The sequence below is a fragment of the Polypterus senegalus genome, chromosome 2 (assembly GCF_016835505.1).
Source record: "Polypterus senegalus isolate Bchr_013 chromosome 2, ASM1683550v1, whole genome shotgun sequence".
In the NCBI taxonomy this organism is placed as follows: domain Eukaryota; kingdom Metazoa; phylum Chordata; class Cladistia; order Polypteriformes; family Polypteridae; genus Polypterus; species Polypterus senegalus.
Window position 1 is genome coordinate 300936648 of NC_053155.1, and position 18727 is coordinate 300955374.

Below are 18727 nucleotides of genomic sequence, written 5' to 3' on the forward strand. Positions count from 1 at the left end.
GATGAGAGCAGGTTCACCCTGAGCACGTGACAGAAGTGAAAGGGTCTGGAGAAGCCATGGAGAACATTATGCTGCCTGTAACATCATTCAGCATGAGCAGTTTGGTGGTGGGTTAATGATTGTCTGGGGAGGCATATCCATGGAGGGTCACACAGACCGCTACAGGCTTGACAAAGGCACCTTGGCTGCCATTAGGTATCAGGATGAAATCCTTGGGCCCATTGTCAGACCCTATGCTGGTACAGTGGCTCCTGGTGCACAACAATTCCTGGCCTCATGTGGTGAGAGTATGCAGGCAGTTCCTGGAGGATGAAGGAATTGATACCATTGACTGGCCACCACACTTTCCTGACCTAAATCCAATAGAACACCTCTGGGACATTATGTTTTGGTCCATCCAATGCCACCAGGTTGCACCTCAGACTGTCCAGGAGCTCAGTGATGCCCTGGTCCAGATCTGGGAGGAGATCCCCCACAACACCATCTGTCATCTCATTAGAAGCATGCACCAATGTTGTCAGGCATGTATACAAGAACACAGGGGCCATACAAAGTGCTGCGTACAATTTTGAGTTGCTGCAATTAAGTTTTGGCAAAATGGACTAGCCTGCCACATAATTTGTTCACTCTGATTTTTGGGGCGCCTTTGAATTCAGGGCTCTGTAGGTTGATCATTTTCATTTCCATCAAACGATGTGGCATCCTTTCGTTCCTAACACATTACCCAGTCTATATCAGTATAGATATCCAGGAGGATTTCTTTTTCCCATTGAGATCTGATGTGTTTTCAAAGTGTTCCTTTAATTTTTTTGAGCAGTTTACATACCATCAATATGTGCATCGTATTGGATTGTGAGAAGATGCCTGAGGAATGGAGAAGAAGTGTACTGGTGCCGATATTTAAGAATAAAGGGGATGTGCAGAACTGTTGTCACTACAGGGGGATAAAGTTAATGAGCCACAGCATGAAGTTATGGGAAAGAGTAGTGGAAGCTCGGTTAAGAAGGGATGTGATGATTAGTGAGCATCAGTATGGTTTCATGCCAAGAAAGAGCACCACAGATGCAATATTTGGTCTGAGGATGTTGATGGAGAAGTTTAGAGAAGGCCAGAAGGAGTTGCATTGAGTCTTTGTGGACCTGGAGAAAGCATATGACAGGGTGCCTTAAGAGGAGCTGTGGTATTGTATGAGGAAGTCGGGAGTGGCAGAGAAGTACGTAACAGTTATACAGGATATGTACGAGGGAAGTGAGATAATGGTGAGGAGTGACAGATGCATACAAGGTGAAGGTGGGATTACATCAGGGATCGTCTCTGAGCCCTTTCTTTTTTGCAATGGCAATGGACAGGTTGACAGACAAGATTAGACCGGAGTTCCCATGGACTGTGGTGTTTACTGATAACATTGTGATCTGTGGTGATAGTTAGGGAGCAGGGTGAGACCCTGGAGAGGTGTAGATAGGAGAGGAGAAGAATGAAGGTCAGTAGGAATAAGACAGAATACATGTGTGTGAATGAGAGGAAGGTCAGTGGAATGGTGAGGATGTAGGGAGTAGAGTTGTCAAAGGTGGATGAGTTTAAATACTTGGGATCAACAGTACAGAGTAATGGGGAGTGTGGAAGAGAGGTGAAGAAGAGAGTGCAGGCAGGGTGGAATGGGTGGAGAAGAGTGTCAGGAGTAATTTGTGACAGACAGGTATCAGTAAGAGTGAAAGGGAAGGTCTACATGACGGTGGTGAGACCAGCTATGTTATATGGGTTGTAGACGGTGGCACTGACCAGAAAGCAGGAGTCCGAGCTGGAGGTGGCAGAGTTAAAGATGCTAAGATTTGCATTGGGTGTGACGAGGATGAACAGGATTAGAAATGAGGACATTAGAGGGTCAGCTCTAGTTGGACGGTTGGGAGACAAAGTCAGAGTGGCGAGATTGTGTTGGTTTGGACATGTGCAGAGGAGAGATGCTGGGTGTATTGGGAGAAAGATGTTAAGAATTGAGCTGCCAGGTAAGAGGAAAAGAGGAAGGTCTAAGAGAAGGTTTATGGATGTGGTGAGAGGGGACATGCAGGTGCTGGGTGTGACAGAGCAAGATGCAGAGGGCAGGTAGATATGGAAGAAGATGATCTGCTCTGGCAACCCATAATGGGAGAAGCTGAAAGAAGAAGAAGAAGATGATGTGCAGCATAATTGCAAGGAGTGCTTGTCTGTCAACAGCATTAACTTAACAAGAAAATTAAACTTAATTAAATTAGAACTTATTCACTTCACTTGTATAACTGGTTTGATTTTAATTGTTCTCATTGCTCTCTGCACTTCGAAGAGCTAGTGTATAAATGAAACGTGTATGAAAATACGGGACAAATCGTGTCCCTTACTGATTCAGTACTGTAGTTCATGTTCAAATACTTGACAATCCCGCATTACAAGGAGTGAGTGTTGACTCTACTGGTGTGTGTGTGGATGAAGACCATTATCAAGAAACAATACAGAAAATGATCAGGTGCTTTTAATAGACTTTGTTCTGCTCTTTCATTAAGTGTAAAGCGCGGTCAGATCAACTGGCTTAAATTACCACATTTAGGGGTTGAGTTAAAAAAATTTAATTGCAGAAGTTTTTTTATGTAAATTGCACACGTTTATGGCGATTAATCATTAGCTTTAATTCTCAGTTAAATTACTGAAAGGGGGTGAGAATTCCTGCAATTATTTTGAAGTCAAAGGGAGGATGTGTTAGTTTTGTAAATGTCATTTTAGATTTACTTTCTGAAACAACTGACAGCTAGTTTTAGAAAGAAGGCACATCACGTTTTAAGACTATATTTGCTGTTATCTTGCCACTACTCAGTTGTTGCCTTGTCAACCTAAGTTAATTATAGTGTGTGATTAATTAAAATATTTTCCAAGTTTTCACAGTACTTAAAATTCACACATTTTTTGGCACTTAAATAAGCTTAAAAATGGCAGGATAAGAACAGTAACTCTGCATGAAAGGAAACAACCGAACACCACAGACAATTCACTTGCATTGTGTGCACCCATTGAAAATTCACTGCGGTTTAATAAAGTAATTCGGTTCACTTCAAGATTAGTTGTCACAGTCACTTTACACTTCCCACCCCACCTAACCCAAAGCTGGTGCCAGTAGATATATCTGTAGGTGATTGGGATTACTGGGTAGCCTATCCACTAACTTCAATGGCTGTGGAAACACTGAGATAAAAAAACAAGACCCAGAATTCAAGGTGGCTGTGAAAATGTGGCATTAGAGTTGGAGAAGAATGCCCTTTTTGTACTGCATGTCCTTTCCTATGGAGCATGTTTTACACTGGCAAAATGCCAACTGTTGTGACCCATATGTGTTTACTTCTTTTGTGGGTGAGATTACATTCATGTAACTGTTATGAAACTGAAACAAACAGTGTTGAGGATCATAAGTGAACTTACAGTCATATGAAAAAGTTTGGGAACCTCTCTGCATAATCATTTACTCTACTTTCAACAAAAAATATAACAGTGGTATGTCTTTCATTTCCTAGGAACATCTGAGTACTGGGGTGTATGTCAGTATTTAGTTGTATGAAATTAAATTTCATTTCCTAGGAACATCTGAGATACTGGGGTGATTTTTTCTTGTTGAAAACAAAAGATTTTTAGTGAAGCAGTATTTAGTTGTATGAAATTAAATCAGTGGTATGTGAACAAAACTGGGCTGGCCGTGCAGAAATTTGGGTCCCCTTGTAATTTTGCTGATTTGAATGCATGTAACTGCTCAATACTGATTACTTGCAACACCAAATTGGTTGGATTAGCACGTTAAGCCTTGAACTTCATAGACAGGTGTGTCCAATCATGAGTGGTCAAAGGTATTTAAGGTGGTCAATTGCAAGTTGTGCTTCCTTCCCTTTGACTCTCCTCTGAAGAGTGACAGACAGCATGGGATCCTCAAAGCAAGTCTCAAAAGATCTGAAAACAAAGATTGTTGAGTCTCATGGTTTAGGGGAAGACTACAAAAAGCGATCTCAGAGGTTTAAGCTGTCAGTTTCAACTGTAAGGAATGTAATCAGGAAATGGAAGGCCACAGGCGCAGTTGCTGTCAAACTCAGCAGGTCTGGCAGGCCAGGAAAAATACAGGAGCGGCATATGCGCAGGATTGTGAGAATGGTTACAGACAACCCACAGATCACCTCCAGAGACCTGCAAGGATATCTTGCTGCAGATGGTGTATCTGTACGTCGTTCTACAATTCAGTGCAATTTGCACAAAGAACATCTGTATGGCAGGGTGGTGATGAGAAAGAAGACCTTTCTGCACCCACACCACAAACAGAGTCACTTGTTGTATGCAAATGGTCATTTAGACAAGCCAGATTCATTTTGGAACAATGTGCTTTGGACTGATGAGACACAAATTTAGTTATTTGGTCATAACAAAAAGCGCTTTGCAAGAAAACCACATTCCAAGAAAAACACCTGCTACCTACAGTCAAATTTGGTGGAGGTTCCATCATGCTGTAGGGCTGCGTGGATAATGTTCAAGCATCAGTCACAGAGTTGAAGTTACGCAGGGGCTGGATATTCCAACAAGACAATGACCCAAAACCTACAAAGCCATTCATGCAGAGGGAGAAGTACAATGTTCTGGAATGGCTGTCACAGTCCCCTGACTTGAATATCATCGAAAATCTATGGGATGATTTGAAGCAGGCTGTCCATGCTCGGCAACCATCGAATTTAACTGAACTGGAGAGTTTTTGTATGGAAGAATGGTCAAAAATACTTCCATCCAGAATCCAGACACTCATCAAAGGCTATAGGAGGCATCCAGAGGCTGTTAGATTTGCAAAAGGAGGCTCAACTAAGTATTGATGTAATATCACTGTTGGGGTGCCCAAATTTATGCACCTGTCTAATTTTGTTATGATGCATATTTTCTGTTAATCCAATAAACTTAATGTCACTGCTGAAATACTACTGTTTCCATAAGGTATGTCATACATTAAAAGGAAATTGCTACTTTGAAAGCTCAGCCAATGATTAACAAAAATCCAAAGAATTAAGTGGGGATCCCAAACTTTTTCATATGACTGTAAAAAGGTCCACAGTGGATTTAGAAAGTATTTAGACCACTTAGTTTTTTGCATCTTGAAATGTTGCAACTTTATGCTAAAATCATTTATATTTATTTTCTCCCTCATCACATCACACAAAGCAAAAACAAGATTTTGAGAATTTTCTTTTAAATGAATTAAAAATGAATCAGAATATCCAATTGACACAAGTATTCTGACCCTTTGCTCTGACAATTAAGATATAGCTCGGGTGCATCCCATTCTATTGATCATCATTGAGATGTTTCTACCACATATTTGAAGTCCACTTGTGGTCAATTCAACTGATTGGACCTGATTATGAAAGGCATACGCCTGTCTATAGAAGATCCCACAGTTGACAGTGTGTATCTGGGCAAAAACCAGGCTATGAGGTCAGTGGAATTGCTTGCAAAATTTAGAGGCAGAATTGTGCTGAGGCACGTATCTGGTGAAGGCATCAAAAAAATTCTGCAGAATTGAAGGTTCCCAAGAGGTCAGTGACTTCTATAATTCTTAAATAGAAGAAGTTTGGAGCAATCATGATTCTTCCTATAGCTAGACATCTGCCCATGGTAAGAGTGGTGACCAAGTATCCAATGGTCACTCTGATTGAACTTGGGAGAACCTGGGTGGAGTTGGGAGTAACTTCCAGAAGGATAACCATCAGTGCAACTCTCCACTTATCTAGGCTTATGACTGAATGGCCAGATAGAAGCTTCATCTCAGTGAAATATACATGAAAGTCAGCTTGGAGTTTTCAAAAAGACACCTAAAGGACTCTCAGATTGTGAGAAACAAGAGTTTTTGGTCTGATGAAACCAAGGTTATTGTCATGTTTGGAGAAAAGTAGGCACCACTCATCACTGTGAATACCAACAGTGAAGTATTGTAGTGGCAGCATCTGTGGTGTTGTTTGTCAGCAGCAGGAATTGTGATACTAATCAGGTTTCAGGGAAATCTGATTGGAGCGAAGTCTAAAAATATCCTTACTGAAAACATGCTCCATTGTGCTCTGGATCTCAAAACAGGGCTGGAGGTTCATTCTGCAACAGAACAATGACTCTTAATCATAAAGCAAAGACAATACAGGAGTAGCTTAGGGACAACTCTGGGAATGTGCTTAAATTGCCCAGCAGGAGCCCAGACTTGACCCCATTTGAAATCACAGGAGAGACCTGAAAAAAGGCTGCCTCATCAATGTTCTTAGTCCAACCTGACCGAGCTTGAGCGGATCTGCAGAGAGGAATGACAGAAAATTCCCAAATTGAAGTGAGCAAGGCTTGTCATGTCATACCCAAGAAGACTCGGCTGTATTTTTGGCCAAAGGTGCTTTAAGTTGGTACTGGGTAAAGAGTCCAGATATTTGTGTCAGTGTGATAGTTTTTATTTTTTGTAAATTTGCAAGCATTTCTTAAATCCTGTTTTTGCAATTTCCGAAAGTCCATTTCTTGGCTGTGTCTTTCTGTGGTATTGAATGTTGCTTGATGTTGGTGGGAGAAATGATTTTAACTCAAGACTGCAACATAGAAAAATATGAGAAAAAATGAAGGGGTCTGAATAATTTTTGAATCCACTGCATTAACAGAGGGAGCCATGTCAGGTAAATATATACCAGATTGTGTGACAGGAGAGGTGCTCAGGCACTCTTTAAACACACTCCACCAGTTACACACAACATGTTTGTTAAATGGTCAGCAATTTAAAAGTCAAGTGGAGAGAAAAGCCAAGCAAAATGACACCTTTTATTGGCTAACTAAAAAGATTACAATATTCAAGCTTTTGAGGCAACTGTGCTTTGCATATTGTAATCTTTTTAGTTAGCCAATAAAAGGTGTCATTTTGCTTGGCTTTTCTCTACATTCATAATGGCTAACGCGGTACAACACCCTAGTACTAAAGTCAATTGGGAAATTAATAATGCCTGTGATTTCGGCCTGCATTTCATTACTAAATAAGTAACCAGCACCAAAGAAGAAAAACATATGAGGAGTTTTGTATTACAGAGGATTTAAAAATTATGTACGTATTGTTGATATTCTTAAGTTATAATTTCAGTATGGGATTGTGAGAATCACCAATTTGATTTAACCATCCCTTACAATTTAATATAAAGAAGGAAAATCCCAGTGCTCTTTCAAAACAAAAAACTAAAATAAAAGATTACCATCATTGACAGTTTGGTGATTTGACCTGTCGGAGAGCTGTGTATGTTTAAATATTTTTTAACTTTTGTCATCTGACAAAGCTGACAAAATAAGGTGAATGAGAGAATTAGAAATCAGAGACGAGAGAGAGAGATTGCTGGCTAATATTATCATATAAACAGTTCAAATCTCTAAATGCAGTGGTCCCATAGTTCAACCTTCATGGCACATTTCAAGCCTGTGTTTTGTCTAAAATGGTAACAGGTGAGCTGCTCCTTACACTGTATTTCATTCAAAATACAAGGTGGTCCAGGTCTAATTATGCAATTTTCATTATGCTATAACTTATTAAGTTTATTACATAGAAAATCACCTGAAAAATCCCGGGCCATCGAGAAGTGTGCGAACCGACATGAAGAATTGTGTTTGCGCCGAACTGGAATTGTCCCTGCATAAATCGAAGTCATCCAGATCATATGGATCTGCATAATTACAACCCCAAATCAGAAAAAGTTGGGACAGTGTGAAAAATGTGAATAAAAAAATAAAGCAGTAATTTACAAATTTCCCTTAACTTTTATTTCATTGCAGACAGTATGAACACAAGATAATTCATGTTTTTTTTGGTTAACATCATTTGATTTGTAAATAAACATCCATTCTTGCCATTCAGGCTTGCAACACATTCCAAAAAAAGTTGGGATGGGGGCAATTCAGGGGTAGTAATGAGGTATAATAACTAAATAATGATGTGATTTGAAACTGGTGATGTTAACAGGTGATTGCAATCATGATTCGGTACAAAAGCAGCATCGAGGAAAGGCCTACTCCTTTAGGAGCAAAGATGGGCAGAGGATCGCCAGTTTGCCACCAAGTGCGGGCAAAAATCTTTGAAATGATGAAGAAAAATGTTTCTCAAAGACAGATAGGAAGAGATTTGGGCATTTCTCCCTCTACAGTGCATAACATAGTGAAAAGAATCAGGGAAACTGGAGAAATTACCGGGCGTAAGCCTAAACTGAATGGCCGTGATCTCCAAGCCCTGAGACGGCACTGCATTAAAAACCGTCATTCATCAATAAATGATATAACTGCGTGGGCTCAGGACTACTTCAGGAAGTCACTCTCAACAACATCATTTATTTATATAGCACATTTTCATACAAAAAAAATGTAGCTCAAAGTGCTTTACAAAATGAAGAATAGAAAAATAGAAGACACAATAAAAAATAAAAATAAGTCAACATTAACATAGAATAAGTTACATTAGGAAATGCCAGCTAAAACTGTACTGTGCTAAAAGAAAGCCCTACATAAATAGTGTCCGGAAGCGCCGTCGACTTCTCTGGGCTCGGAGGCATCTGGGATGGTCCATTGTGCAGTGGAAACGTGTATTGTGGTCAGACGAATCGGTTTTTCACATCTTTTTTGGAAGAAATGGACGTCGTGTGCTGCTGACCAAAGAGGAAAAGGACCATCCAGACTGTTACCAGATACAAGTCCAAAAGCTAGGGTCTGTCATGGTATGGAGTTATGTCAGTGACTTCGGCAAAGGTAACTTGCACTTCTGCGATGGCACCATCAATGCTGAGAAGTATATCTCAGTTTTGGAGAAACAAATGCTGCCTTCAAGACGACGTCTTTTCTAGGGACGCCCATGCTTATTTCAGAAAGACAATGCCAAACCACATACTGTGCGCATAACAAAGGCATGGCTGTGTAAGAAGAGGGTGCGGATGCTTGACTGGCCTGCCTGCAGCCCTGATTTGTCTCCTATAGAGAATGTTTGCCGCATTTTGAAACGAAAAATGCGTCAACGAAGACCCCGTACTTTTACGCACCTAAAACGTTGTTTGCAGGAAGAATGGGACAAACTAACACCTGCAACACTTAGTCACTTGATTTCTTCAATGCCTAAACGTCTTTTAAGTGTTGTTAAAAGACAGGGGAACTGTACAAAGTGGTAAATGCTGTACTGTCCCAACTTCTTTTGAAATGTGTTGCAAGCCTGAATGGCAAGAATGGATATTTATTTACAAATCAAATGATGTTAACAAAAAAAAAACATGAATTATTTTGTGTTCATACTGTCTGCAATGAAATAAAATTTGAGGAGAATTTATAACTTGCTTTTTTCTTTTTTTATTCACATTTTCCACACTGTCCCAACTTTTTCTGATTTGGGGTTGTAGATCTGGACCACCCTGTTAAATACTTGAGTCTGCACCCGGCAGACCACTCTAATCATACTGTGATGTCTGGTTGAGCTTCTTAACTGAGGTAGTGCTGGGGAAGAGCTCCGGGAAAAGCAATTTCTGTGAGAATAGGGTCCTGTCCCATAGAGAGAGGCGAGTGACAAGCGTGAGGCTGACATCTCATATCCTATCTTTGTTGACTTCACTTTTATTTCTGTTTGGTGTTTTTAGGCAGTGTATTTGGCCAAATCCTTTATATATTGATAGTTTTCTTTTTGGGAGCAAATACATTTAATGAACACTGAACCAAACTTTTAGGCTGAAGTTGAGCTTTGCAGTTGGTAAACAGTTAGAGCCCTGATACTTAACTGTATAAGAAGAGACACCATGCAAGGTTCTTCATCCTTCTGTGCTGGGGAGCTGGCCATGTTTTTGTTTTGTTTTTTATCATTGAGTGATATTTTTAGATTTAGTACGGTCTTTAAATTTGGTAAACAATAGTAAAGCCAGTTGTATTCGTCATTGACTCATCCTAAATGTTATGAGCAAGGAGCACATTCGTCCCAAACAACTAAAAAGGAAATGAAGAAGCCAAATGGAGTAAAAGAAGAATAGCTGATAAGCAGACAAAGGTCATAACCAGGTAGTCAAAATCACAACCATCAAATCCAAAACTTGAAGGCCAGTAAATAAAAACTACAGGATTCCTATCTGCCTTACTTTCCTGTCTCTAAATAACTAATCTCGCACAAAGTTACTTTTTTCTGTTTCTAACAGAATTCAATAGGAACCCGAACAATATGAATAATGCATTGCCATCTTTATATGGTCTCTGGAGTGTGAGAATACACATCGCCATCTCGGTGTTCTCCTGACTGCAGTGCCACACTGTTTACAATAACAAAATCACTGTGGCCAGCCACATGTGAGGACCACACAGAGGTGTAATGTGGATTAATTTGATATTTTACTTACATAAACCCATCATAAATTGTGTAAACTCATCCCTGGACAGTCGTGTAGGTGCTGTCACAGTTGTAATTTACAAACCGTTTTCTTCTGTTTCTGCAGGTCAGAAATTTACGGATCATGTGATCCCATTTTATTTTTACATTTAGACTCTAAATAGCGAAATAAACTACAAGGTTAAAGTTCAAATTTTGACTATAATCACGAAAGGAACTGCTAGATTAAAATCAAAATTTCAAGATTAAAGTAGAAATTTGGATTTTAATCCTGAAATAGATTTTTTTTTTTGTCCTTAACTGTAATTTTAAATTGTTTTTCTTCTCCGTGGCCCTAATATGCCTCCGTAACTGTGGTATGTAAAATACAAGATTAGTAATTTCAGGTAATAGCACTAAAATGAAATTGAGTTGGTTCTTCATATCTAAAGGGGATTGGTTCCAGGACCCCACGTGGATACCGGATGTGCTTTGTATAAAATGGTGTAGTATTTGCATATAACCCCCACACATCCTCCTGTGCAGTTTAAATCATCTCGAGATTACTTAAGTAGTTGTTATACTGTATTGTTTAAGGACTAATAACTTCGGCGAGTAACATGCGATTTTTCAAGAGATTTAAGATTTTAATTATTTCCCAGAAAGATGGAATTTTATGCTCCCTCTTAGTCTTTGAAAAACTGTATTAACCACTTAATTCGATTTTAGGAGCTATTTTTTTCATGGAAACAAATGATGCACACAATGTGATGTGAACACCTTACATTCTGGATTGCAAACTGAATGGCTTTTGTTTAAAGAAACAGGGGGTAGAGCTTGCCACCGTTCACATGTGTGTCCTTCTCAATAGTTTTGTTGGTTAAAACTTTAGTTTTCATTTTATAACAAGGGTGTGTCAGTTATGGGGCACACTCTGGACCCTCTGGAGGTCGTAGCAAAGGAGAGAATTAAAACAAAACTAACTGCCATTATACTAATCTGAATTCTTGCACCTGCAGACAGGTCTTCACTTCTTCAGCATCTTTCTCTCAAATCTGAAATGTTTTTTCTAATCCAAAGGAGAAAGGTTCAGGCTGTTAGCTGAATGAGGAGGATCAATTCAAATCAATCAATAGATTTTTGTGGTTGCATCCTTTGATTTAAAACTTATATGTGTGCATAGACATTATGGTTGTTCTCATATTTTTATGAGGTTAAATTGACCTTAAACTCTTTTAGAACATTTTAAGACTTTACAGGGACAGAGCTGAGTTAATGGTTTGATCACATGGCATAGACTCTGAGGCTAAGGATCTGTGCTGGTATCTGGAAGGTTGCAGATTCAATTCCCGTTAGTGCTAGAAGGGATTCTACTCTGTTGGGCCCTTAACCTGAAAATTGCTCCAGGGGCGCTGTACAATGGCTGACCCTGCACTCTGACCTCCAAAGGTTATGCGAAAAGACAATTTCCCTTTCTGAGATTAACAAAGTATATCAAATCAAATCATAATCAAAATAATGTTTGCCAAAAGCAACCCTTCTCCATTCCAAAATGCATTGGCTATGACTTCCCCTGCTGAGGGGGCGACTTAAATCACTTTTTTTTTCCCCCAAGAAGTAGGATTATGCCATTTTGATCTAAAGTAACACTTCTCTGTTTCACCCACCAGTGATGAGTCATAATAAAAAGCTTTCACTCCCAGCCATGCACCAGGAAGGCAAATCACTACCTCTTCTTAAGCACTAGGGGTCCAGAAAAAAAGCTTCATATCCCCAGGTTCAGCACATTTTGATGTACTATTTCTGTCTTATTTCAGACATAAAGACAAAGCAGCTGAACTTGTCTCATTGTGTGAGCATTTCAGAGTTGCAGATGAAGTTTGTGATAAAGCTTGGGAGTTATCACAGATTCTGCTGTCCTCAATGGAAACTGAGCAGGTAAGTTTGATTGTTTAAATATATACAGAAATTTTTTTAACTTGCCTGAAAGTGAATTTATTTATAAAATACATTCTGTATCTTATTTCTGTTTAATGATGTTTAATTGCCAGAAATCCTGTCTAGTTTAGTGTCAAGGTTTGCTTGGGGATGTTCTGTCGGTATGAGGACAAGTTTGTTTTGAACTACCTCTTGCAGGATGGGGTGAGGGCTAAAGTTGGCGAGATTAGTTGTCAGACCCCCTCCCTTACTTAGTAATCCTCCCTTCTCTGCTGAACATGCTGCCCTGTGCACTGTGGAGCGTAGGATGGGGTGGCAACTTATGTCATGTCAGATATTTTCTAAATCTCCCATCTTTAGTTCTCCTCTCCTTGCTGCTGTATGTCTGGGTTTTAGCATCAAGGAAGATATGACATTGGATATTTGTTTAATCAATTCACTAGTCATATTCTTTATTTATTCATCACTATGCAAGGTAAATATCTTCCCCTGCTGTACCACAATGCAGTAATATTATATACTGTATTTGCAGACCCACAGTACCATTTTGTTAGTGTAGTTTTAGGGTGAAAGTTAAGATAAGGTGATAGTGTAGTTACAGTGTACTGTGAACGCTAAATTGTAACACTTTTGACATCCAACCCTGTATACTTCTAACCCCACCTCATCCTCTGTCCCGCAACTCGGACCCTCTCCTCATTATTGTGATGAAACTATAGCAGAGCTGCAGAGAGGACTTTGAGTTCCTGCTTCTAGAAGAAGGGCACAGTGGCCAGAAAGTAAGCCTTTGGGGCACGATTAGTTTGCATTCAGCAGGAGGGTAGAATTAGAGTGGAGCTGTCACACATAACGTATTAAATGTGCTTATTTCATGATAAGTGGATGCGCCATTTAATGTTCCTTACTCCAAGGTTGCATAGCTTTTATTTGCTGAATTAATTTCTGTGTACGAAGTAACTTGCCTACTTAAGTTAAGCACATCCTAATTAATAGCATTCTGCTTAGCTGATTTGTTGTATATATTTAATAGTACCAGTGTAAGACTTCAATATTCAGCCAATTAGGGACCAATTAATTACCACAGGGTATTTCACACACTGTTTGAAACCCCATCATTTAAGGTGTAATAAAGAAAATCATTGGCTGCTTATTGCATTTCTGGTATAACCGACTGTTCTGTTTAATGCCTTTATGACGCACACACAAAGTGGAATGCCTCCTAGTGGCCACCGTATTCCCACACTGGTACTGTATGTGCAGGAGCTTTCCTACTGCTAGCCTCACTTTCTCTCAGCAGTCTGCTTGAAGGGCATTTTTCTCTCCTGTACCATCCTAGTTGTCCTGGGAACCTGGTGCCAGCCAGGCACTCCCTCACAGCACATGTACACTTGGTAGAAGTTAAGACAGAGTAACATGTTATATGTGTTTATTTTAAATTAATTCATAATTGTATAATTTTGTGTTCAGATCTGGGGGTCTTTTTGCATTTCTGCTGAAGGGTAAAGCATAGCACTGATTGGGCAACAGTGTACTGTTGGTAAACAGATAAAGCTGTTGGGCTGGCTCAGAATGAGTACATATAACTATTCTCTTTTTGTAGCTTTTGGTCTCCATCTAACAGTGTTCAGAGGTTCAACCAGTTAGAAAATGTATGTATGAAATAACATTTAGGTGCATTCAAAGGCTGTGCAAGCACTGTGGTCCTCAGTGAAATCCGCTCAATAGGTAGGTTCCAGAACCTTCTTAATGCATTTAAGTCTTGAATCCCGAAAAATCAATCATAAAATCAGACCCCGAATTATATGCCCGTTCAAAAATGCGACACTTAAATTTTTTTTTCTTTTATCTTCTTGCCTCCTCCAATCTCACACAGGTTTCTGAAGCACATCGAATTTTGTTGCAGCAGCACAGTTACCAATTTCTTTCATCCCTTCAATTACTTTTAATTTCAAACCAGCTTCATATTTCCTTCTGATTGAACGCTCCATCGTAGATATGGGATACTCTTTCGATAAAGGTGTATGAGGGTGTTAGAGACAAAAAACACAAAACAGTGAAAACGTCGCTTCAGAATAGTTCAGGTATTACCTTGTGGTCATGTAGGCACAATACATAGTTACTAAAAAAAGAAAAAAGTGTGTTCTGTGGTTACTCTCTCAGGTTGGTGTTAGCATATCATAATCTCTTGGACCAACAGTGTGAGTTTTCCAATTTCAACTAATATGACTGTCATTATAAAATACCAGAAATTATAATAATAATAATAATAATACATTTTATTTATATAGCGCCTTTCCCATGCTCAAGGCACTTACAGAATATAAGAAAGAACGGCAGGGTATACAGTATATAGCATTGTACAAACCAAATAAATAAAGAAGATTAAAACAGTAAGCCTAACAGAGAATTGAGCCTAACAGACAACAGAATTGACACACACACACACACACACACAGGTTACATGAGCATCTTGACAGAGAGGTAAACTGAGAGAAGGGGAATGAAGTCAAGTAGAGCTAAAAGCCTTCCTGAACAGATGAGTTTTGAGTTGTTTTTTAAAAGAATTCATGGAGTCAGCTGACCTGATTAATTTCGGTAGGTCATTCCAGAGTCTGGGGCTATACAGCTGAAGGCCCTGTCACCCATGGAGTGTAGATTAGTGTGGGGCACAACAAGATTGCCAGAATCAGAGGACCTTAGTGGAGGGCAGGCACATAGTGATGGAGAAGGTCACTGATGTAGTTTGGCAAGGTTATTTAAGGCTTTGTAGGTTATTAGTAGGATTTTATATTCGATTCTGTAAGACACAGGGAGCCAGTGAAGACGGAGCAGGATGGGTGTGATGTGCTCGCTGCTGCTGGTTCGAGTAAGGACTCTTGCAGCTGAGTTTTGAATAAGCTGGAGCTGTGATATAAGATTAGAAGGGGCACCTGCCAGCAGCGAGTTACAATAATCTATGCGGGATGTGATAAAAGCATGGACAAGTTTCTCAGCATTAGAAAAGGAGAGGAAGGAGCGAACACGGGATATGTTACGGAGGTGAAAGTAAGAAAGTTTCTTAATGTGATTTATGTGGGTGGAGTAAGAAAGGGAGGAATCAAAATGACACCAAGATTCTTTGCAGTAGAGGCAGGTCTGATGAGATCACCACCAAGATGGACTGGGAAGGAGCTAATTTTATTAAGTTGCATTTTAGTCCCAATTTGCAGGAGTTCAGTTATGTTGCAGTTTAATTTTAAAGAGTTCTGCTCCATCCAGGTTTTAATTTCACTAAGGCAGGTTGTGAGCTGAGAAAGCTCTGATGAAGTTCCACTTTTAACATTGAAGTAGAGTTGAGTATCATCTGCATAAAATGATAGCCCAGTCCATAGCTACGAATAATATGGCCAAGGGAAGCATATAAATACAGAAGAGAAGAGGGCCGAGGACAGAGCCCTGAGGAACTCCTTGTGTGACTGGCGCTGAGCTGGATCTGCTGTTGCCAAGACTAACAAACTCTTGCCTATCAGTCAGATAGGACTTGAACCACTGGAGGGCAGTGCCAGAGATACCCAGCATGTTCTCCATTCTGGACAGTAGAATGTCATGTCTGACAGTGTCAAATGCTGCACTGAGGTCTAATAGAATTAATATGCTGGTTTGTCCAGAGTCTGCTGCCATAAGCAAATCATTGGTTACCCGTAGCAGAGCAGTTTCACAGCTGTGCTGCACCCTGAAACCAGACTGAAAGGGTTCCATCAAATTATTAGACGTTAAGTAATTGGTGAGCTGGGAAGCTACAACACGCTCAAGAGCTTTTGACAGGAAAGGTAAGTGGAAAATAGGCGGAAATTGTTAAGATTGTCAGCATCAAGACCAGACTTTTTAACATTGGGGTTACAGAAGCGATTTTAAAAGTGAGCGCACAGAGCCAGTGTCAAGGGATGAGTTTATTATTGTTGTAACAGTCGGGATTATGGCATGAAGGCAGGATTTAAGTAGTGTGCTGGGGATGGGGTCCAGTACACAAGTAGTCGGCCTCATCTTACAAAGCAGGTTATTAACAAACGCAGATGTGACTGGTGAGAACTTAGAGAAGGAGCTGGATGGAGTGGGAAAACAGGGAGAGATATAAACAGATGATGTATTTATGTTAGTTGAATTATTTAGATCTTTAATTTTGTTACGGAACAAAATAGAGGAAATCCTCACAGACTTCAGTAGAAGAGGTAGTTGGGCCAGATGCAGGTTTGAGTAGTTTATTAACTACAGAAAACAAAACCCTTGGGTTATCATGGCCACTTTCTATTATTCTGCCATAGTGGGTGTTCTTAGCAGCAGTTAGTGCTTCTCTGTAAGCTCTTTGGTGGTCAGAGAAAGCCTGGATGTGCACGGTGAGGCCAGTCTTACGTGACATTCTCTCAAGGCGTCGGCCAGCTGCTTTCATAGATCGCAATTCTGAGTTATACCAAGGAGCTGAACGTTTAAAGGAAACCTCCTTATGTTTTAAAGGAGCTGTTTTATCTAATGCTGAATGAAGGGCTGAGTTATAGTGGTCAACAAGACTATCTAGTGTTGACGGAATAGGTACAGACAGTAAAAGATCAGAAATGGATCCAGAAAAGATAGAGGGACAGATATTTTTAAGGTTTCTGTAAGGAATTTGTCGTTTACAGGTAAGAGGTAATATGGTAATAAGATAATAAGATATGGTAATAATAAGAGGTAATATTATATGGTAAAATCAAGCCCCTACTTAACTGTGGGAGAACTTAAACGCGAGTATATATGGTAATTGTGACAAATGTTAGGAAATAGCAGAAAGGTTAACTTTATTACAGTGACTGAACATTAAGAATGTCAGGAGAATGTGGCACTCCGATGATAAATTATTATAGGGTGACCAGGTATTTTAGTGCCAAACTGACATGCTTGTGTAGGATGTTTGCCCATGGATACAAGCGCCTCCTCATTTGTTCAATGCCTGCTTTATCTCCTCATCAACAAATTTATGCACCTGCCTGATTTTGTTTGAACAATTATTGCACACTTTCTGTAAATCCAATAAACTTCATTTCACTTCTCAAATATCACTGTGTGTGTCTCCTATATGATATATTTAACTGACATTTTTTATTGTAACAACCAACGATTTATACAGGAAAATAATGACTATTAACTTTTGCATCCCACTGTGTGTGTGTGTGTATATATATATATATATATATATATATATATATATATATATATATATATATATATATATACACACACACCCCGATCTACATACTGTCAAATAAACGAACCACACACCCTAGCGCAACATGAGAGGCTTCGCCTTTAGCACTGACGTCTGAGGTTCGATTCGCCAGAGTGGATGCAGTGAGTGTGTACTGCCTGATGAGCCCATTAGGCAGTTGGATTTAGTCTTTTCCATGGTGAAGAAAAATTTATGCAATGATGATTAAATTTAACTTTCATTCCTACTAAACATATTTCTGTCGACCAAATAAAAATTACTTATATTTAAAATTTAAATAGAACTTGAACAAATACGATTCATAATACCCACGCAGCAGTAAGTGCACGTCAGATTAGGAGTCATCCGTTTTAACAAGCAGCGTATTGCACTGATACGAAATAGCCTGCCCATTTAATTATTTAGGAATGGATAAATAAATTAATTGAATGTCACATAAGACTGGCCTCACCGTGCACATCCAGGCTTTCTCTGACCACCAAAGAGCTTACAGAGAAGTACTAACTGCTGCTATGAACACCCACTATGGCAGAATAATAGAAAGTGGCCATGATAATCCAAGGGTTTTGTTTTCTGTAGTTAATAAACTACTCAAACCTGCATCTGGCCCAACTACCTCTTCTACTGAAGTCTATGAGGATTTCCTCCATTTTGTTCCGTAACAAAATTAAAGATCTAAATAATTCAACTAACATAAATACATCATCTGTTTATATCTCTCCCTGTTTTCCCACTCCATCCAGCTCCTTCTCTAAGTTCTCACCAGTCACATCTGCGTTTGTTAATAACCTGCGCCCCCTATCTGTCACTATATATATATAATATACACACACACACACATACAGTGGTGTGAAAAACTATTTGCCCCCTTCCTGATTTCTAATTCTTTTAAATGTTTGTCACACAAAATGTTTCTGATCATCAAACACATTTAACCATTAGTCAAATATAACACAAGTAAACACAAAATGCAGTTTTTAAATGATGGTTTTTATTATTTAGGGAGAAAAAAAAATCCAAACCTACATGGCCCTGTGTGAAAAAGTAATTGCCCCCTTGTTAAAAATAACCTAACTGTGGTGTATCACACCTGAGTTTAATTTCCGTAGCCACCCCCAGGCCTGATTACTGCCACACCTGTTTCAATCAAGAAATCACTTAAATAGAAGCTGCCTGACACA

The 18727-nt window shown here is 39.4% G+C and overlaps 1 protein-coding gene across 1 annotated transcript in view; it reads left to right on the plus strand.

Annotated features, from left to right (window-relative positions):
* rb1 (retinoblastoma 1) overlaps positions 1–18727 on the plus strand; it is a 287527-nt gene that overhangs the window by 17305 nt on the left and 251495 nt on the right. The window contains exon 2 of the mRNA XM_039745852.1: positions 12187–12307. Within this exon, the coding sequence (XP_039601786.1) occupies positions 12187–12307 (121 nt within the window). The remainder of the gene's footprint in view (positions 1–12186; positions 12308–18727) is intronic.